Source organism: Halichoerus grypus, chromosome 5 (genome assembly GCF_964656455.1).
Source record: "Halichoerus grypus chromosome 5, mHalGry1.hap1.1, whole genome shotgun sequence".
In the NCBI taxonomy this organism is placed as follows: Eukaryota; Metazoa; Chordata; class Mammalia; order Carnivora; family Phocidae; genus Halichoerus; species Halichoerus grypus.
In genome coordinates, this window is record NC_135716.1 from 51567252 (window position 1) to 51590501 (window position 23250).

The 23250-nt window shown below is 37.8% G+C and overlaps 1 protein-coding gene and 1 long non-coding RNA gene across 12 annotated transcripts in view; one reads left to right on the forward strand and one right to left on the reverse strand.

Annotated features, from left to right (window-relative positions):
• Window positions 1-12978, reverse strand: part of LOC118541227 (uncharacterized) — a 191898-nt gene extending 178920 nt beyond the window's left edge. For 2 of the 5 annotated variants that reach the window (XR_013447811.1, XR_013447808.1), the window contains exon 1: window positions 12882-12977. This is a non-coding gene — a long non-coding RNA (uncharacterized LOC118541227). Of the gene's footprint in view, window positions 1-12881 lie in introns of all 5 variants that reach the window. The other 3 variants (XR_013447812.1, XR_013447810.1, XR_013447809.1) reach the window with 2 other exon arrangements.
• A 36-nt stretch (window positions 12979-13014) lies between these two features.
• SNX16 (sorting nexin 16) overlaps window positions 13015-23250 on the forward strand; it is a 41124-nt gene continuing 30888 nt past the window's right edge. Inside the window, exons 1-3 of one of the 7 annotated variants that reach the window (XM_036100803.2) lie at window positions 13021-13227; window positions 14954-15200; window positions 15288-15427. In XM_036100803.2, the coding sequence (XP_035956696.2) occupies window positions 15053-15200; window positions 15288-15427 (288 nt within the window). In that variant the 5' untranslated portion in view covers window positions 13021-13227; window positions 14954-15052. Of the gene's footprint in view, window positions 13228-13257; window positions 14329-14423; window positions 14822-14953; window positions 15428-23250 lie in introns of those variants that run through there. The other 6 variants (XM_078072272.1, XM_078072276.1, XM_078072275.1 and 3 more) reach the window with 6 other exon arrangements.

A 23250-nucleotide genomic window follows, 5' to 3' on the forward strand; every position in this document is an offset into this window, starting at 1 on the left:
TCCAACCTTTCTCTAAAAGCTATACACAGCTTTATCTAGGCAAGTGACACAATCCAAGTTCTCCTGCCTCTTATCCAGGATTTGCATATATTCCCATCATTGATCAGCCCTCATTATGTCATTAACTCTCCTTGTAGAAAATATTACTGTTTTGTAGCATCCCCGTTCCATTCTCCCTTCCTAACCACATCCAGACTTCTCAGATATATACCCCATCCCCACGCAAGCCATGTACCTTGGGTAAAGCTGATTCAAGGTCTACCTCAGATAGACCTTGGTTGACTTAAGCTAGCATACAGGTCTATTCCCCTGGCCACAGTCACTAGTGTATTGTCGATCATGTGACTTCAACAGTCCAATGAGGATAAATCTCAGGACTCTTGCTTAGACTATTCAGATGGAAGTTCTTTTTCCCACAAGAATAAACAAGGAAACATACATACTTGATGACTACTGCCAGCCATCCTACATCGTGAGGTTAATGAGCCTAACACCACAGAAAACAAAACAGAATCATTAAGTCATCAGATCACCCAAACCTAAAATCTGTCCTGCTTCTACATTTTCTGGTAATTGTGTCAATATCTTTTCTTATTAAGGTCTCAGCAAGCGTGAACCATATCTTCTACTATTTCTTCCCCCGGTCATACTAACTATTTCAGAACCTGGTATTAAAATGTGAAATGAGCTGAATGAGAGAAGCATGGTGCAGGGCACATCCCAGGCTGAGGAGTTGGCCCTCCTGATAATAAGGTTGAAAAACTGTTGGCCAATCTGTTAGCTCTTGTGATGGGAAAGGAACAGCCTCTCTTCGCAAACACTGCATTCTCCAAAAGGGCACAACATCCTCTCTCGTTAGGCTTCCTCTAATATCACCTGGGTGAATTTGATGATTGGACCAATTCTTTGAACTGGTACCCCTCAATGAAAATTTTAAAGATTGTTGGCTCCAACTACTTGTGCACTGTACCCTTAGGACACAGAGTACTTAGCAACTTGCATCCTCAGCTTTGGGATTTAGCTGCCATAGGTGATAAATTTCATCTATCATCCAGTTGCATATCTTTATCTCTCTGTATGTATCTATCTACACCCAAAGCCATAACCATAGCCATACCTATACTTATACCTATATCTACCCCACACCCATGCTTATGACTTTATCTTTTTACCTATATAGACCTATACCTGTGCTATGTCTGTGTTTAAGTCTGTACATCCACCTGCACACGAACTATGATGTCATAACACTTGGGTTGTTATAGCAGTTAAATGACTTAACATATGTAGGTGCTCAGTGAATATTAACTGAGTGAATGAAAGGTGCCTGCGACATTTTAAGTTCTCAATAAAGGCCAGGCATTATTATTTGTATTTATTGTTAGTAAAGGTAGCAACAACTGAGAATCCCAACTTAAGCTTGCTTATCAATAAGGAAATGTATTATCTCAGATAATTAAAATACCAGAAGTAAAAGAGTCTCTAGGTAGAGTAAAATTAAAGGTTCAGGGATATGGTCAAGATGCTTTCCCCCTTTTGACTCTGCCATCCTCATACTGGGTTCATCCCAAACTGATCCCCTTGCAGTTGCAGGATGATTGCAGATGACAATCAGGATTCTGTGCTTCCTTGCTCATACCCAACTGAAGAGAAGAAGAGAATATTTCTCCCTAACCCCAGGAATTAAGTCTTTCCTTTTTCTTGGCCCTTCTTTTGGCCCTTCTCTTCACTTGCCTATGTGGCAAGCAGCCAGAAGTGGCTCAGAATAAAGCAATTTTAAAGGGATTGACAGCTCACAGAACATCTGGGAAGCGTGGGAACAATTCAGCTAAGAAAAAAGCCCAAGACCAAAGCATAACACTAGTCTTGTGAGGAAGCTATGACCACTGAGCATTAGACCCTGTGCCCTGAACCACCAACATGGAAGGCAGGGGAAAGGGTTCATATGATTAGTACTGCCTAGAGCATATATCTATACCTTAGCTGCAAGGGAGGCTGAGAAAACAGATTATCTGGCAATTTCGAATTTTATAGTAGGAAGTATGCTCTGAACTCTGACCTAGATGCATAAAGCAGGAATCCCCTAGACACAGAAAGAGATTCAGATAGTTGGCAACCACTAAGGTCCACTGCAGACAGAGCTATTATAGGAGCTTCTGCCAACTCGGCCACCCACATGGTGGCTTTACCTGGGGAAAAGAGACTTCATGAACAAAACTGAAAAGTCTTGCTCACCAAAATCTGTAACACTTCGGGATTCAAGCAAAAGTGAAAGAAAAGTTCCCCATTTCACTTGGCAGCAGACTGCTGCACTGTGGGTCCCCAGTCCAGCAAGAGGCAGACAGCCTTACTGGAAGACCTCCAGTTTGCATTCGTGGTGTAAAGACTTTGACTCACAGACACTGAATGAATCTCTGTTAGTGGACGGATGGTGTAGAGCTGTCAAGGCAAGCACAACACAGCCAGCGGCAAGGGCAGTGACAGCAACTCATCCAGCAATGGTGATAGGGAACAATAATCAGAACAGATTCCCTTGAGGACTCTTAAGGATATGCAGGAAAGGGAAGATTTACAAGAGACCAGAATTCCTTAAAATGAAGAGGGAATTTGAAATGAGCAAGATTTGGGTGTTAATGTTAAAACCCAATGTCTCAGGGACATGTGGATCACACATGTGCTTAAAAAAACATCTGACATCTTATTTCCTGGAATTGGAGCTCTTAGGAGGAGGAAAAGGGAGCACTTTTGCTAACTAGTTTCCTTTTTCCTATACTGAACGTGTGAGGCAGGTTTCCTGGAATCCTCTGCCACCCGATTTTTTCAAGGTTGTTTTCTTCTAGACATTCAAATCTCAGCAATTAAGACACATTCCCAGAGAAGTCTGATTTGACGCCTCAGTGTATAACTGCTGTACTTCCCCCTGGCCCAACCACTCTGATGATATTAATTCTCTTTTATTTTCTTCAAAGAATATAAATCTAGCTAAATTCTTAAAACTTATTTCTTGTTATGTTTACTGTCTGTCCCCACATAAACATTCACCAGAATGTGAACTCCAGGAGGAGACTGGCTTTGCATATATTGTTACTGATAAATTCCTGTAGCCTTACAACAATAATTGGCACATATGGTAGGCATTCAACAAACACTTGTTCAATGAGTATGAGTATCTGACTCCTCTCAGAGTTGAGGCTATCTGACACCACATAAAAATTAAAACTTTATGTCTACAAATCTTTATTTCAAGTCAAACAACTTTGTCTCTCATTATTAAGCAATCTCTGCCTAAAATCCTCCACACCTTTTCTGTCTGGGGCACTCCTTTACCAACTACACTTCTCATTCCCCCCAGACACATACTTCATCTATTAACTCCTTCCCAATCCCTCTGGTTTACCCAGTTTTTCAACAAGGAAGATGAAAGAAGTGAAACACCAGAAACAATACCAGAGAGTAAATCAGAATGACAACAGAGAAGCTAAGGACTGAACAGGCACAGAACATCAGTTTATCAAGATCAATTATTTTAGGAGCTGATGCTAGGATACATAAATTATACTAGAACGAGGTAATGGACAAAGAGAAAGAAAAAAGAAATGAAACTAAGCTAGCCACCATAGTGTTAAATGGGATGAAGAACCCAGGAGTAGGAGTTTCTGAAACTAAACCCAAAGACCTTGTTTTCAACCAATGTCTTGCCAAGCGTGGTTCTTTGAGGGTCAAGGCTCTACCCACCATGATGACAGAGAATGTATGGTATAGTAGGAATCTGACCATGGGCTTTGGAGACGGATGGAACTGAGCCTGAGTCCCAACCTTGCCAACCAAGATAACCTCTCAGAGGTTAACTTTCCATATAAAAAGGACAAGCTAATCAGCCTCTCAGAGACGCAATCTGTAAAGTATCAATTATAATCATAGTACCTGTTTCAGGGGATCATATGAGGGTTAAATAAATTAATGCACATAAAATCAATAGTGCAGTTCTCTACCCATACTTAACTGTATTCATTCATTCAGCAAATACCTACACACGTTATTATTAATATTGTCTATCGTTTTAAGCTATCTATTGACTCGAGATAGTAATAGCTATTATTCATTCTACCAGGCACTGTACTAAGCACTTAAGAAGCATGATGACTGTACAGGAATTCAGTAAAGTGGCAGGATATAAAATCAATGAACAGAAATCAGTTGCATTTATATACACCAACAAGACAGAAGAAAGAGAAATTAAGGAGTCGATCTCACTTACTATTGCACCCCAAACCATAAGATACCTAGGAATAAATCTAGCCAAAGAGTAAAAGAATCTGTACTCAAAAAACTATAAAATACTCATGAAAGAAAAAAAAAAAAAAAAAAAAAATACTCATGAAAGAAATTGAGGAAGACACAAAGAAATGGAAAAACGTTCCATGCTCATGGATTGGAAGGACAAATATTGTAAAGATGTCAATGCTACCTAGAGCAATCTACACATTTAATGCAATCCCTATCAAAATACCATCAACTTTTTCAAAGAAATGGAACAAATAATCCTAAAATTTGTATGAAACCAGAAAAGACCCCGAATAGCCACAGGAATGATGAAAAAGAAAAGCAAAGCTGGTGGCATCACAATTCCGGACTTCAAGCTCTATTACAAAGCTGTAATCATCAAGACAGTATGGTATTAGCACATAAACAAACACATAGATCAGTGGAACAGAATAGAGAGCCCAGAAATGGACCCTCAACTCTATGGTCAACTAGTCTTCGACAAAGCAGGAAAAAATGTCCAATGGAAAAAAGACAGTCTCTTCAACAAATGGTGTTGGGAAAATTGGACAGCCACATGCAGAAGAATGAAACTGGACCATTTCCTTACACCACACACAAAAATAGACTCCAAATGGTTGAAAGACCTCAATGTGAGACAGGAGTCCATCAAAATCCTAAAGGAGAACACAAGCAGCAACCTCTTCTACCTCAGCCACAGCAACTTCTTCCTAGAAACATTGCCAAAGGTAAGGGAAGCAAGGGCAAAAATAAACTATTGGGACTTCATCAAGATAGAAAGCTTTTGCACAGCAAAGGAAACAGTCAACAAAACCAAAAGACAACCAACAGAATGGGAGAAGATATTTGCAAATGACATATCAGATAAAGGGCTAGCACCCAAAATCTATAAAGAACTTATTAAACTCAACACCCAAAGAACAAAGAATCCAATCAAGAAATGGGCAGAAGACATGAACAGACATTTTTCCAAAGAAGACATCCAAGTGGCCAACAGACACATGAAAAAGTGCTCAATATTGCTCGGCATCAGGGAAATCCAAATCAAAACCTCAATGAGCTATCACCTCACACCAGTCAGAATGGCTAAAATTAACAAGTCAGGAAATGACAGATGTTGGCGGGGATGCGGAGAAAGGGGAACCCTCCTACACTGTCGGTGGGAATGCAAGCTGGTGCAGCCACTCTGGAAAACAGTACGGAGGTTCCTCAAAAAGTTGAAAATAGAGCTACCCTACGACCCAGCAATTGTATTACTGGGTATTTACCCCAAAGATACAAATGTAGTGATCCAAAGGGGTACATGCACCCCAATGTTTATAGCAGCAATGTCCACAACAGCCAAATTATGGAAAGAGCCAAGATGTCCATCAACAGATGAATGGATAAAGAAGATACATATATATATACACACATACACAATGGAATATTATTCAGCCATCAAAAGGAATGAAATCTTGCCATTTGCAATGACGTGGATGGAACTGGAGGGTATTATGCTGAGTGAAATAAGTCAATCAGAGAAAGACATGTATCATATGACCTTACTGATATGAGGAATTCTTAATCTCAGGAAACAAACTGAGGGTTGCTGGAGTGGTGGGGGGTGGGAGGGATGGGGTGGCTGGGCGATAGACATTGGGGAGGGTATGTGCTATGGTGAGTGCTGTGAATTGTGTGAGACTGATGAATCACAGAACTGTACCTCTGAAACAAATAATACATTATATGTTAAAAAAAAGAAGATAGTAGGAAGGGTAAAATGAAAGGGGGAAATCAGAGGGGGAGAGGAACCATGAGAGACTATGGACTCTGAGAAACAAACTGAGTGTTCTAGAGGGGAGGGGGGTGGGGGGATGGGTTAGCCTGGTGATGGGTATTAAAGACGGCACGTATTGAACAGAGCACTGGGTGTTATACCCAAACAATGAATCATCACTACATCACTACATCAAACTACATCAAACACTACATCAAAAACTAATGATGTAATGTATGGTGATTAACATAACATAATAAAATTTAAAAAAACTAATGATGTAATGTATGGTGAATAACATAACATAATAAAATAAAATTAAAAAAAAAAAAGCACGATGACTCTTTTCACAACAACCCTCTGAGGAAAAACTATTATTGTTGCACATTACGGATGAAAAAAGTTGGAAGTAATCCAAACAAAAGACCAGAGGTAACCCAGATGGAATTGGAGGTATGAAGAGGTATGAAGCTCACCTATAAGATGAGCAGGAATCCCGGTGCTGATGTATTAGAGACTTACTACTTCTTCCAAAGCTTTACATTTCCCCTGAAAACATTTTTATCTTTTTAGAAGGATCTCTTACATACTGAGATGTTGGGACCTGGCTCTAGGACTTCAGAAAACAGAATTCTTTCCCCCATGTTTATACCAGGAGTTGGAACATATCTCAAATTTAATTGAGATAAAGACTTAAATGGACAATAATATCGATTCATTGGTCTGCTGAATTTCAGGAGTTTAGCTTTTACTTTTTTTTCCATTTTATTTTTGCTCAGCTTAATGCCTCTTATAGATCTTAGCATTGCTAAGGCTGTGATATTCATTCAGCTATCTGCTTCAGATTTCAAATGATACACATACATTTATATGACATTAGATCCTAAGTGACCTTAGAAATTATCTATCTAATCCAGCAGTTTACAAATTACTCTGAACAAACAAAGGAACCCTTTCTCTTAACCAGAGCTGCTTCACTTTGTTTTATAGAACAAGCTGCTTCACTTTGTTTTATAGAACAATTTCTTTGAAACCAAATGCCACTCAGAATATGTATGCATTTGTTTGTTTACATTAAACCACCAAGCTGATCCAATAAGAAACCTTTATTCACACCTTTTCATTCATTGATTCATTCAGTGTGACCCCACATATGCCAGAGTTTCTGCCAACCAGTGAAGAAGAAGAAAAGGACATGATCTCTGCCTCAAGAAACATGTGTTCTAGTCAGGAAGACAGACATACAATGACAACCATATCCAATACGAGGATGGCTCAGCAGAAGCTTATAGGGGATCTGTGAGGACATGGTTGAGAGGGATGAAGACAAGAATGGAGGTCACCTAGAGCTGGGACTCGGGAACGGGATGAGAGAAGTAGGATAATTCCCAGGCAAAAGCAACAACAAATGCTAGCAAGAGAGAAAATGAAGAGCTGAGAATGGGAAATAATTGATATGGCTGGACTGTGAGAGTCATTGCATGTGACAGGTACTCAATAAATAGCTGGTTAGTTGATTAATTAATTAAACTGAAGGAAATAGATTATAGAAGTAGATAAAAGTCAGTTCATGAAGAGGCTCACAGGCTGACTCAAAGAATTCAATTTTATTTTCTAAACTAGGAGTTGAAAAAACAAATGTCTAAAGGGATTTTATAGGAAATGTGAAAAAGTAAAGTGGGCCAGGTAAAAAAAAAAAAAAAAAAAAATAGTAATTACGGGGACTATACATGAAGTACTTGCCTTATTCAGGTACAATATAAGGTACTGTCAGCACACAGATGTCTACTTTATGATCCTGGCCCTTATGTTGCACACATAAATAAGTACTCACTATATAATGTGATGATTGCCTCCATTCACATACCAAATACAATAGGATCATTGAGGAGGGACTCTACCTAATTCTATCAGATAGACACTACTGATGAGATTGTATCTGAGACAATTTAAGGAATGAATAGGAGCTCATCTTTCTACTTCCAGCTACACACCCTTCAACCCAATCAGGCTGGTCTCCTCACTGACCCATAACACCCTACACTCTGTTATGTTTTCTCTCAAGTCTTTGATTCTGCCTGGTGTGCCCTGTATCCCATCTCTACTTACCCAATTCCTACCAACTCTTAAAGGCCCAATGCAGGCCTCCTCATGCATACAATCCAAGAAGACTTCCCAGATATCAAATGTTACTTGAGAACATACCAGAGGCAAGACACTACTGAGAGGCTGGAAAACATTAGGATATAAAAGTATAGAGGTGCTCAGGAAAGGGTGTCTTATTATTATGTGTGATGAGAAGCTTACTAGTTTGGGACTCAAGGATTCATTGGCTCTGTGATTATAGGCAGATCTTTCAGCCTCTGTTTTCCTCAGCAGTCCTAGCTCTAAAATAGAGGCTTATCTCCATTATCTTTTTGATCTCTTTGAGTTCTAAAATTGTAATGTGATTTTGTGAAAGAATTTGATCTCTTTTTTGTATTTCCAGTATAATTTCCACATATGCTTTCAAAATTTTCCTTATGTAATTTGATGGGTGGAAATCACGAATCAATGGTAGGAGTACTGAACAGTGTCTTCTCTGTACCATTACAAATGCCATATAATTCCTACCATGGATTTAGGAAATTGCAAAGGTCACAGGTTAATTGCAATAAAGTTGGCTGTCAGTGTTCCCCTGTCACTGCTTTGGTCACCACCTGTTACTTTAAGAATAGGTCACTTGTGGTTCTTTCTCTGGACCCTTACAATTTCATGGCAGTGAGAAAAAGAGAAGGCAGGTAGATTACAGATCCTGAACATGAAATCACAGAAACATCACCTGTGGAAAACAACATACACGAATTAGGGAAGCCATGAGAGTAAAACAAAACAATACCTGAAAAGGAGTTGCTTTTTATATTATTTTAGTTATTAAAAGTCACTGAGAAGGAATGTTTACATTTTATCTGCTTTTAAAATTAATATTCAGTTTGCCTCCTTCCAACCTGCTGTAGTAGTTGTACTTTTGGTTATAAGAAGAACAAACTCTGGCTAGGTTTAAGCAAAAAGCAAATCTACTGAAAGTACACTAGGGTATCTCATGAACTCCAAGTAAAAGTCAAGAATGGGGAAGGACCAGATCAACTCCAGTGACCTCAGCAGTGGGACTTTATTGACCTTCTTATCACAAAATTTTCTTTATCTGCCTTTACCTCCCGTGACTTCCAGTCTGTATCTTCCTCCCACCCCTTTTAATTCCTAGGAGAGAGCATCCTTTGGACACAATTTAGGTCAAATATCCTCCTCAGGTACAATTAACTATGCCAAAAAACATTTGTTTTAAGACTAACGTATTACAAACATGGCCACCAGGGGCCCAGCCTTATAGAAGACAGACGAGTTCCAGAGAAGCGACAAATGTGGGACTCTAGGAAGCCACCTCAAGAGATGTCTGCCTAAGTATGTTGTACATACTTTTTTTCTATTTTTTTTGTTTTGTTTTTTTGTTTTTTGTTTTACCATTCTTCCCTCTCTCCCAAAACCCTTCTCCCCACCATTACCAGTATCTATATATCATTGTATAAAATTGTTCCTAGAGTGGGCTCCAAATATCCTGCTAAATGTATATATTTTATATAAAATTAAAATAAAGGACATAAAAATGGTCTAACGTTACTCTAAAAATTAAAATGTATACAATGCCATTTGATTGTGTACACTATATAGAGTCATCCAAAATTACCTAAAATATTCCATAGAGACTAGCCATTACATATGCTCTGTCAAAATGTAACTTTCACTCTGACAACCACAGGTCATTCTTTCTTGATTATTAAAGTCGTTCAGGAGCCCAAAATAAACCCATAAATACACAGTCAATTAATTTATGACAAAGAAACCAAGAATATAAGATGGGGAAAGGATAGTCTCTTCAATAAATGGTGTTGGAAAAACTGGACAGCCACATGTACAAGAATAAAACTAGACTACTATCTTTACACCATACACAAAAATTAACTCAAAACGGATTACAGACTTGAATGTAAAACCTGAAACCATAAAACTCCTCAAAGAAAACAAAGGTGGTAAGCTCCCTGACCTGGGTCTTGGCAATGGTTTTTTTTTTGGATCCAGCCTCAAAAGCAAAGGCAACAAAAGCAAGAATAAACAAGTGGGACTATATCAAACTAAAAACCTTCTAAAGAGCAAAGGAAATTATCAATAAAATGAAAGGCAACCTACTGAATGGAAGAAAATATTTGTAAATCATGTGGGATCTGATAAGGGGTTAATATCCAAAATATATAAAGAACTCATACAATTCAATAACAACAACAAAAAAATCCAATTAAAAATCGGGCAGAGGATCTAAATAGACATTTTTCCAAAGAAGACATATGGATGGCCAATAGGCATATGCAAAAATATTCAACTGTCACTAATCCTCAGAGAAATGCAAATCAAAACCACAATGAGTGCAGGGGGTTGGGGAGATGGGTTAAATAGTAATGGGGATTAAGGAGTACACTTGTGATGAGCACCAGGTGTTACATGGAAGTGTTGAATCACTGTATTGTGTAACTGAAACTAATATTACACTACATGTTAACTAACTGGAATTTAAATAAAAACTTAAAATTTTTCTAAAAAATTTTAAAAAACCCACAATGAGATATCACCCACTTCACACTTGTCAGAATGGCTATTATCAAAAAGACAAGAAATAGGGACGCCTGGCTGGCTCAGTCAATACAGCATGCAACTCTTGATCTTGTGGTTGTGAGTTCGAGCCACACATTGGGTATAGAGATTACTTAAAAAAAATAAATTAAATTAAACTAACTCATTCATCATTAAAAAAAAAGATAAGAAATAACAAGTGTTGGTGAGGATGTGGAGAAAAGCGAAGTTTCATGCACTTTTGGTGGGAATGTAAATTGGTGCAGCCACTGTGGAAAACAGTATGGAGGTTCCTAGAAAAATTAAAAATAGAATTACCATATAATCCAAAAATTCCACTTCTGGGTATTTATCCAAAGAAAACAAAAACACTGATTCAAAAAGATATATGTACTCCCATGTTCACTGCACCATTATTTACAATAGCAAAGATTTGGAAACAACCTAAATGTCTATCAGTAGATGAATGGATAAAGATGTTTATATATACATATACTATACATATACACACACACACACACACACACACACACACACACACACACACACCAGAATACTACACAGCCATAAAAAAGAATGAAATCTTGTCACTTGTGAAAACACGGATGGACCTAGAAGGCATTATGCTAAGTGAAATAAGTCACAGAAAGACAAATATTGTATGATTTCACTTATATATGGAATTTTAAAAAACAAAAACAAAACAAGCTCATTGACACACAGAACAGATTGGTGGTTGCCAGAAGTGGAGGTGAGCAAAATGAATAAAGGGGTCAAAAGGTACAAACTTCTAGTTATAAAATATATGTTATGAGGATATAATGTATAGCATGGCAACTACAGTTAATAATACTGTATTGATTGAATATCTAAAAATTGCTAAGAAAGTAAATCTTACAGTCCTCATCACATGAAAAAACTTCTGGAACTATGTATGGTGACAGATGTTAACTAGATTTATCGTGGTGAGCATTTTCTCAATATATACAAATGTCAAATAATTATGTTTCACACTTAAAGCTAATGTAATGTAATGTGTAAATTATACCTCAACTTTAAAAACTCTTTTATTTAAAAAAAAAGATGTTCAGTTCATTTTCTGTAAGTAAAATCTAGACATTTATCGATACCAAGTAGTCTGCAAGATAAAGAATATATATAGTATCTATACCCTGTATGCTCCTTTCAATAATTTGTGAAGGAAGTTCTTCTTGGACAATTTCAACTTTTCTAGATCCTTCCTCCTCCTAACTGTGGTATTTGTACACTTCTGTCTCTTGACAGTTTAATTTGCCTTGCCTTCCTTGATATTGGACTATCATGTTTTCCTCATTATAAGTATCTTTTGCTACCACCTGCAGCCCTGTCCACAAGTGAAGGAAATACTCCAAGGCTCATTTTTTTCTTTCTTTTCTCTCTATATCCTTATTCACTTACAGAACTCATGGATATAACTGCCACTTCAAGACCAAGATTGCCAACTCTTAACTGAAAACTACCTCATGTTTTAGTCTACGGTTTCCACAAAATTCTCTTTTTATGTCTCACTCACACAAGAAGGGCAATATCATCAACCAAAACCATTATTATGCCACAAACCAGATTATCTTCCTATGCTCATTTTGAAATTACAACTATCAATTTTTCCCAGTCTTGGGAATGTTCCAAAGCCTTAGACATCATGGGATGATCTTTAAATCAAAATGCACAATTCTAATGATAAACAACCCTGTAAACTGTCTAAATTTTGGTATTTGACTGTCAAAAAACAGCTTTCCCGGTAACTTTACAGGTCTTCAGATGTGCAAGTCTAACAAGCCTAATATTGTATCATTTGAGATAAAACTGCTCCCTGGGCTGTAAAAAAAAACAAACAATGCCACCCAGCAATTTCAATTATCTGCCAATGATAGGGCGAATAAGCTTAAGTGCAGTGTTCTATCTTCCCACTCTTAGAATCTATTGTCATCCCTTAAAGCGCTAATTCTAGAAAACATCTATAACCTAATAGAACCAGCCCAAGCTAGTGATGACTACAAGTCCCATGATGCAAAGTAGTTCTTCCTCGGAACTGTAACCTTCTGATCACCTGTGCGACAAACTGGGAGTCTTAAACCCCATTTCTCGAAGTTAGTTTATAAAAATAAAGCTAGGGCAGAGAAGGTAGAATTCTTACCATAAAACAAGGTCCAACCCGGCTGCCAAAGAGTCCTGTCCAGACAACTCCAGTCCTCGCCTCTCGGGGTGGGGTGGGGTTATTGAGGGGGGAGAGAAAAGCGCCCTTGCGTGACGTCACTTCCGGGAGCGGTGCCCGGGCTTGGCCCCACCCTCCACCTCGCTAGGATTCTGGGCCGGGTGGCCAGGGTAGAGCCCGGCTGAGGCTGGGAGCCGCTGCTTTGGGGGCGGAAAGTCACGTGAGGCTTCTTGGTGCTGTGGGTGGAGACGAAAAGCTGCGGTTAAGGAGGGTCGGATTTAACCGTCACAGGGAAGTGCGCTCAAACGGAATCGCGGAGTGGGCTGAGGTAGGGACAAGGCAGCGGGCGCTGCCCTGGGCGCTCATGCGAGTGACACCTGCGCCCCCGTGGCTGGCGGGCGGCGGGCGGACTCCACCGGAGGGTGGAGGGGCCCCGCGGGAGCCTCCGGGCCATCCTCAGGCCACCGCAGACTCCGCCGAGCGTGTGGGAGGCGCTGGCCTCGCGCCGGGCGGTGGAGGTGGCTCCGTCTTGGGGCTCCTGGGAGCCCCGGGAGCAGTGGGTCTCCCCGTCCACTGAGCCGAAGACCCGTGGACTGCCCTGACAGCGACCAGGCGCTCCTAGGGTCGAGCTGCACCTGGGTTTCTCCACTTTTCTCTCGCCACCCACTTCTCTCTCCTACCGCGTTGCTCAGGCTCGGGCCACCTCACCTGACCGAGATTTTCCGGTGTAGGACTACGATGTTAGTCCTTGGAGCATCTCCATGCTAAGGCAAAAGTGAAGACGCTATTAATGATCCCAATACATTTTCTTAAAAGTTTGGGTAGCGCTCACTGCTTTGCACGTCAGTGATCGTATTGGTATGCGTCCTCTCTCCCCAGCCCTGGGGCCTCAGGTAGTTGGGTGGCAAGGGCGGGGCTATCCCACAGGCCTTGGAAAGGATAAGATTTCAGACTTTTATTTACTTCTTTTGGGGGGGAGGCCATCAAGCAGAACCGAGGAGCAGTGAATCAGCAGTTCAAGTTTCTTGAATCTTTGATGATGAGGAAGGTTGCCCAGAGCCACGTGCTGGATTAAAAAATCTTACTTCAGCATCTTTCCAAGTCCGGGCGGCTCTCTTCCTACCTTTCTCACCAGCAGAGTTGCCTAGATGTAGTTAAGATAGGCAGACCCCTTGATATGTGCCGTTTCACAGGTCTGTAGTTATTACAATTTCTTAGTTTATTATTTAACAACTTAGTGGTAAACCTTTTCTTCATTGTATAACTGAGATTCTGAGACAAGATAAACCAGTCCTTTTGACAACAGGGATTACTGGGTATGAGTTAGAAGGATTTGTTAAGTTCCCTCAGTTTCTGACGTAGTAGCGTTACTGATGATCTGGAAACTATGAAGAACATTTTAACTTTCAATCATTTCATCTTGTTGGATGTAAGTTTGGGTCTTACTTGATTAATTTAATTTGACCACGTTTTTTTCAAATACATTTGATCCTGGGTTTAATAAACTGTTACCTTAAGAACAATTGATATTTACCTTGTAGCATGTAAGCTTGTGGTTCACTGTTACTACTCTGGGTAATTCTTTAGAGTTTCACTAATTAAAAGGAAATGTGAATAATTCTCCCTTTCTTTTCTCTCCTCCTTCCCTCCTTGTACTGTATGTGGAGCTGTCAGGACCATAAGTAGACAATAAAGCTTCAGAAAGGTCTTTACCACTCTTCCTGTTCCCAACTCGAATATATAGATGATATCAGGTTAAAATGAACATTACAGAAATCTATCACAAGGAAAGAGTGAAGATTAAAAAGGATGACATGTAATATGAAGGTCAAGAAAAAGAGTGTGGAGTAATTCTGCTCTCTTTACCTTGCAAATGGGAATCCTTAGAGATGATATCTTGGGATTAAATGAAGAGGTTTGAGGTGTGTTTTCATTCCAAATGAAGTAATGGAGTGTCACAAAATCAAAAGAAATGGATGTGAACATTCTGAGGTTTTTTTGGATAATACTCCAAATTAAAGACTAACCTTTCAATATGTTCTTCTCGTTTTTAGATAGTGAATTCCTAAGAAGAAAATAATGGATTTCATATTAGTTGTTCTCTAAGTGTTTGGACTCAGCATTGTGCAGGTTTTTGCAAAGGCCAAAAGAAGATGGCAACTCCTTATGTCCCAGTTCCTATGCCCATAGGGAACTCTGCTTCCAGTTTTGCAACCAACAGAAACCAAAGAAGTTCTTCTTTTGGGAGTGTCTCAACAAGCTCAAACTCTTCCAAAGGCCACTTAGAGGACTCAAATATGGGTAATTTTAAACAGACAAGTGTACCCGATCAAATGGATAGTACTTCATCTGTCTGTAGCAGTCCCCTCATTAGGACTAAATTTACAGGTGCAGATTCTTCCATTGAGTATTCTGCTAGACCAAGAGAAAGTGAAGAACAAAATCCTGAAACAGTGTATTTGGAAGATAGACCTTCGACACCTACTATACTGGGTTATGAAGTGATGGAAGAAAGAGCTAAATTTACTGTGAGTATTGACTTCTGCTGTACATCAGTAGAAAGTGAAAAATTGACTAACCAGTGTTCTATATATGAGTTAAATTGTTACCTGTCTTATAATTTCTTGAACATAAAACTCAAGTAGTTTTTACACCTGTAAATTCTGTCATGCTGTAGTAAACTTCATTTTACTTGAATGAATTTTCACAAACCAGACACATCTGTGAAACTAGCACACAGATCAAGAAACAGAACATTACCAGCATCCAAAAAGCAGCCCCCACCATGCTCTGTCAGTCAATACCCACTCTCCTGATAGCCTACATTAATTTTGCCTATTTTTCTACTTTATGCAAATGGAATTACAGAATATATACTCTTGGGTATGGTCTCTTCAGCATTGTGTTTGTAAGATCCATCCTTAATTTTGCATGTAATTGTAGGTAGCTCATTTTTATTACTGGTAGTATTCCTCTATGTGAATATACTACAATTTATTTATCTATTGTACTGTTGAAGAACATATGGATAACTTCTAGTTTGGGCTCTTACAAATGCTACTGCTATGAACTTTTTAGTACTTATCACTCATTAAACACATTAACACATTTCTGTTTTACATCTGCCTAGGAGTAAAATTGCTAGATCATATGCCTAGCTTTAAAAGATACTGACGAACAATGTGTCAGAGTAGTTGTACTAGTTTATACTCCTTTAAGCAGTGTATGAGCGTTCCAGTCACTCCACCCCTGCCCAACATGTGGTATTTTTTCATCTTTTTCACTATTATTTTCTATCCCGGTGGGGAGAGTCATATCACATTGTGGTCTTCATTTGCATTTTTAATGACTAATTAAATTGAAGACTTTTTGGGTCATTGGATGTTCTCTTTTGTGAAGTGTCTGTTCAAGACCTTTATTCATTTTTCTTTGGAAGAGTTTTTTCCACTTTGATTTATAATTTGCTATGCATTTTGGACAAATTCTTTGTTAGAGCATACATTGTGACTCTAACATTATCTCTTTGATAATAGTCACAATGTATGATAATCTCTGTGGCTTGCCTTTTCACTTAACGATGCATTAGATAAACAAAAATTTATAGTTTTAATATAGTCCAATTTATTAATTTTTTCTTTTATGGTTAGCACTTTTTAAAATTACTCCCAGCTTACAAAGATGTTGTCCTGTTTTCTTCTAAAAGCTTTATTGTTGGACCTTTCACATTTAGATCTGTAAGCTCACTGGAATTGATTTTTGTCCATGGTGTGAAACAAGGGTCAAGATACTTTTTTTCCCTCCATATGGGATCAAGTAATCAGGCTTTTATTGAAAAAACCACTCTCTCTACATTTGCACTGTTGCCTATGTCTTAAATCAGGCAACCATTTAAATATATGGGTTTGTTTCTGTGTTCCATTTTTCCCTCATTTGCCAATTCCACATTGTCTTTAATTACTAATGCGTTATGAGAGGCCTTGATACCTGCTAGCTTAAGTAGTCTAGCTTTGTTCTTCAGAATTGTCTTGGCTATCCTTGACTCTTTGTTCTGGGATTGTATTGACTCTATAGACTAAAGAGATCTGACATTTTTACAATACTGAGTCTCTGAATCTAAACCTAATCCATTTACTGAAGTCTTTAACGTCCTTTTGTAGTTTTCAGAGCAGAGGTCTTAGGTTTTTTAGTTAGAGGTTTTTTTTTTTTTTTAAGTAATCTCTATACCCAATGTGGGGCTTGAACTCATGACCCCGAGATTAAGAGTCGCATACTCTACTAACTGAGCCAGCCAGGCGCCCCGTAGTTAGATTTATTTCCAAGTATGTATGTTGTTTGATGTTCTTGATACTTTGTTCTGTTTTCATTGCTAGTTTATATATTTTGGTCTTGTGTATCAATGTGTGTTTATGTATCCAGAGACCTTGCTAAATACACTTATAATTGAAATAGTTTGTTCTTCCTCTTGGATTTTCTTGATGTAAAGTTTTTATGTTTAGTTCAACATTTCATGCTGTAAGCCTACAAACAGTATAGAAGGACCTCTGAGAAAACAATTGTTGAGATAATTTTTGTTGTTAGGGAAATGTTTAATTTTTAAAAAGTTTTTTATCTGAGTATATTTGAAACACAATGTTACATTTGTTTCAGGTATACAACATAGTGATTCCCCTTCTCTGTACATTATGCTATGCTCACCGTAAGTGTAGCTACCCTTTGTCACCACATAACGCTATTGCAGTATCATTGACTATTTTCGCTCTGCTGTACCTTTTTTCCCTATGACTTATTCATCCATAACTGAAGTCCTGTATCTCCCACTCCCCTTCACCCATTTTGCACTTTCCCCTACTCCCTTACTCTGACAGTCACCAGTTTGTTCTCTGTATTTACAGATCTGATTCTGTTTTTTGTTTATTTGTTTTGTTTTTTAGATTCCACATGAGTAAAATCATATGGTATTTGTCTTTCTCACTCTGACTCACTTCACTTACATTATACCCTCTAGGTTTATCCATGTTGTTGCAAATGGCAAGAGCTCATCCTTTTTTGTGGCTGCATGATACTCCAGTGTGTGGGTGTGGGTGTGTGTGTGTGTGTGTGTGTGTATGTGTGTATGTGTGTACACACACCACATTTTCTTTATCCATTCATCTATCAGTGGACACTTAGGTTGCTTCCATATCTTGGCTATTGTAATAATGCTGCAGGAAACCTAGGGGTGCAAATACCTTTTTGAATTAGTGTTGTCATTTTCTTTGGGTAAATACCCAGAAATGGAATGACTGGATCATATGGTAATTCTATTTTTAATTTTTTTTTTATTTTTTTCTTTTTTTTTCTATTTTTAATTTTTTGAGGAAACTTCATACTGTTTTCCTCAGTGGATGCATCAATTTACATTCCTACCAACAGTGTATAGGGTTGCTTTTTCTCCACATCTTTGGTAACACTTGTTATTCCTTATCTTTTTTTATTTTAGCCACTCTGACAGATATAAGGTGATATCTCATTCTGGTTTTGATTTGCATCTCCCTGATGATTAGTGATGTTGAGCATCTTTTCTTTTGTCTGTTGGCCATCTGTATGTCTTCTTTGGAAAAATGTCTATTCAGGTCCTCTGTCCATTTTTAATTGGATTATTTGTGGATTTTCTTGGTGTGGAGTTGTATAAGCCTTTATATATTTTGGATATTAACCCCTTATCAGATACATCATTTGCAAATATATTCTCCCATTCAGTAGGTTTTTAGTGTTTTTTTCCATGGTTTCCTTTGCTTTGCAAAAGCTTCTTATTTTTATGTAGTCCCAGTAGTTTGTTTTAGCTTTTATGTCCCTTGCCTCAGGAGACGTATTTAGAAAAATATTGCTAAGGCTGATGTCAGAAAAATTACTGCATGTGTTCTCTTTTTTTATGGGTTCAAGGTTTCACATTTAGGCCTTTAATCCGTTTTGAGTTTATTTTTGTGTAAGGTTTTAGAAAGTGATACAGTTTCATTCTTTGACATGTTGCTGTCCAGTTTTCCAAGCATCATTTATTGAAGAGACTATATATCTTTTTCCCATTGTGTATTCTTGCCTCCTTTGTCATAGATTAATTGACTGTATAAGCATGGGTTTATTTCTGGGCTCTCTATTCTGTTCTATTGGTTTATGTGTCTATTTTTGTGCCAGTACCATTTGTTTTGATTAGTACAGCTTTGTAGTATATCTTGAAATCTGGAATTGTGATACCTCCAGTTTTGTTCTTTCTCAAGAGTGCTTTGACCATGCAGAGTGTTTTGTGATTCCAAACAAATTTTAGGATTATTTGGTCTAGTTCTGTGGAAAATGCTGTTGGTATTTTGATAGGGATTGCACTGAATCTGTAGATAGCTTTAGGTAGTATGGACATTTTAACACCATTAATTCTTTCAATCCATGAGCATGGAATATCTTTCCATTTATTTGTGTTGTCTTTCATCAGTGTTTTATAGTTTTCAAAATTCAAGTCTTTCACTTCTTAAGTTTATTCCTAGGTATTTTATTCTGTTTGGCACAATTGTAAATAGAATTGTTTTCTTAATTTCTCTTTCTGCTACTTTGCTATTAGTATATAGAAACACAACCAAAAAAAAAAAAAAAAACCAACCAATTTCTGTGTATTAATTTTGTATCCTGCAACTTTATAGGATTTATTACTTCTAGTAGTTTTTTGGTGGAATCTTTAAGGTTTTCTGCATACTGTATCATGTCATCTGCAAATAGTGACAATTTAACTTCTTCCTTACCATTGTTTCTTTTTCTTGTCTGATTGCTGTGGCTAGCACTTCTAGTACTTTGTTAAAGTGACAAGAGTGGACATTCTTGTCATGTTCCTGATCTTAGAGGAAAAACTCTGTTTTTCACCATTGAGTATGATGTTAGCTCTGGGTTTTTCAGATATGGCCTTTATTAGGCATGTTTTTTCTAAACCTATCCTGTTGAGAATTTTTATCGTGAATAGATGTTGAATTTTGTCAGATGCTTTTTCTGCATCTATTGAGGTGATCATATGATTTTTATCCTTCATGTTGTTGATGTGCTATATCACATTGATTTGCAAATGTTGAACCATTCTTGCATCCCCAGAATAAATCTCACTTGATTATAGTGAATGATCCTTATAATGTGTTGTTGAATGCAATTTGTTAATATTTTGTTGATGATTTTTAGCATCTATGTACATCAGTTGAGATAATTTATGAAGAGAGACATCTTTAGAGTTAAATTATCGTAAGACTGATGATGTGATGGGAAATTTGCATGGACCTGACTTTTTTTGGAAATTATGATAAACCAGTGGCCCATTTTCTTATATTGACGTACCTTATGCTGGATGAGCTTTCATTGAAATGATGTGTGTGAAAATACAAGTTCATAGGCAAATTTAAGGCAGCAATACATAAAGTCTTTAAAAACACTTTAGAGGAAGAAGTAAATAACGGGTATGAAGTCATTACTATTCATGTATTCATTTAATTCATGTTGGGGGTACCTATTGTGTGTCGTGCACTCTTTTAGGTAGTAGTGGTACAGCAACTCGAATGAATGAATGATAGATGAGTAAGCATTTTAAAATGCTGGTATGTCATATGGTGGTAAGTGGTATAAAGAGAAATAAAAGAGTGAAGGGAGATAGTTTCCCCACAACTGGAGTGGCAATTTAAATAACATTATCAGTCATGGCCTCACAGAAAAGATGTTAGCACTAAGAAGCAATGAGCCACGAGAATATCTGGGGAAAGAACCTTCCTAACAGGTGAGACAACTGCAGAGGCCCTTGTGGCTGACAGCAGAAGCAGCCATGGGGAGAGATGTAGGAACTGAAATAACAGGTAAAGACAAGGGAGTGTGACACACAGATCAGGTAGAGCATGTAGGCCATTGTAAGGCCATTAGATTTTACTCTGCACAAGATGGCAATCTTTGAAAAGGTTTTAAAGGGAGTGTTGCATGATCTGACTTAATGTTTAAAGGCTCATCTGGCTGCTGAGTTAAGACTAGATTTTGTGGAGGAAGGAATGGAAACAGGAAGTATTAAGTTCTTACAGTAATCCACGGAAGACGTGATGGTGGTGTGGACAGGGTTGTGGAAGAAGTCCTAAGAAGTGATCAGATTCCGGGGATATTTTTGAAGGTAAAACCTTTAGATGTGGGATAAAGATAAATCAACGATGATCCCAAAGTTTTTGGGTGAACGGTAGGATTGCTGTTTAATTAGGTGGCACGTTTTGAGGGCAAGATCAGGATTTGTTTTTGGACATGCTAGGCTTGAGGTGTCTAGTAGACATCAAAATGGAGATGTCAGGTGTGTGTGTATATGTGCATGTGTGTCCATAAGCATATGTATTATGTATATGTATGTAAATATAAGTTGAGTTTAGGGGAGAGGTCTGAGCTGAATATACACGTTTGGGAGTCTTAGGTTTGTAAGATAATTTTTTTCTAGGTATATTTCTTTGAATTGAGCTCTTAACTGAAGAAAGCATTAGGAATGACTGGTAAGTTCTTGTCATTAGCGTGTCAAGCCTTTGAAAAGTGTTTAAGAACAAAAGTGACTAGGAGGGGTGATAAGTCAGATTGGGAAGGAGCCATGAGGTGGGCTTCTTCAATTGGTAATGTTTTGTTTCTTGCACTTGGTACTAGTTACATGAGTGTGTTTGTTTTATGAAAATTCATCAAGTTGTATACTTATGATTTTTGTTCTTTTCTATATGTATGCTGTAATTAGGTGTGTGCTCCTGCATAATTTACTTAAAAATCCTATAATAAGGGCTATATAAAAAGCACAAAGTAGTGTATACTAAGTTTCCAGGAAAGAGTAGAAACCATAACTGCTGTTAGAACATAGAAGAGGGAATGATCAGTAGTGTCCATAAACTTTTCATTGAAAGCACTACTTACACAAGTAGAAACATAGGAGAGCTTTCTAGAGAAGATAAAACACAAAAATCTGTACTTTGTCTTTACTAGAGAAATAGGAGTGCTCAGGGGCCACTGTGGAGAAAAACTTGAAAGGAGGATTCATTTTTTAAAACAGGAAAATAAAGTCAATATGGATTATGTGTAGATAAACCTTATTATCATATGAAGTTGACTTTTATTATGCATCAGTTATTCATACTCAAACGTTTTGAAGTCAGGTTATCCCTTTTGTTTCTATTAGTAACTCCTAAAAAGAATGTTTCATTAGTATCCCCTTTACAATTATCTTAGATAAGGACTTTCTGCAGACTTTAAAGGATAACCAAATAATCTCCCTCATCTTTATATGAGATGAAGATAAAGATGAGATAAAGGTGAATTATTTATATTTACTTCAAAGCTAAAGGAGTCATCCTTAACCCTTGCTGATTCTCCCCCTTAAAAGCTGAAAGAGAGGGGTGCCTGGGTGGCTCAGTTGGTTAAGCGGCTGCCTTCGTTCGGTTCAGGTCATGATCCCAGGGTCCTGGGATCAAGCCCCATGTCGGGATCCCTGCTCAGCGGAGAGCCTGCTTCTCCCTCCCCCTCTGCTGCTCCCCCTGCTTGTGCTCTCTCTCTCTCTGTCAAATAAATAAAATCTTTAAAAAAAAAAAAAGCTGAAAGAGAGGTCTGTAAGGGAGAAAAATCAAATAAGGATGATCTAGTCCCTAAACAATGAGTCTTCTCTACAGCATCCAGTAAGACTAGGTGAGCCACAAATGTGAGTCATATTTGTAATTTAAAATTTTCTAGTAGCCATGTTTAAAAAAGTGAAAAGAAGCAGATGAAATTATATTTAATAACATATTTTATTTAATCCAAAGCCATTTTAATTGAAGTATTTTTACATCTTTTTTTTTGTTCTCAGTCTTTTAAATCTGGTGTGTATTTACACTCACAGCACATGTCAGTTAGGACTTGTCACATTTCAAGTTTTCAGTAGCCGCTTGTGGCTAAAGGGCAGCTCCAGAGCTGCAATTGAAAGTTACTGCACAGCTGACTTCAAAAAAAATGTTACTCATTTTTAAGAGTTTCACTTGTTCAGCAAATGGTTATTGAGTACTTCCTATGTGTCTTGTATTTAGTTTAGCCCAAAACACTGTACCGAAACTACCAGAAGGTATTTCACTGAGATTCTGTCATAAATAATACTTCCTCATAATAAATTCTAAACTTATACTTATGAAAAACAGAATCTAGTTTTCTTATTATATGCTTTTTAAAATATTGACTTGCTTCAACCAAGTTTTTTTATTTAGAGCCTAGATAATTGTGCGTATTTATAGAAGTGTAAACTTTTATCTAATATGGATATTTTTTAGCTGCATTTCAGCCTTGAAGATTAAAACAACATTAAATTTATTTGAAAACT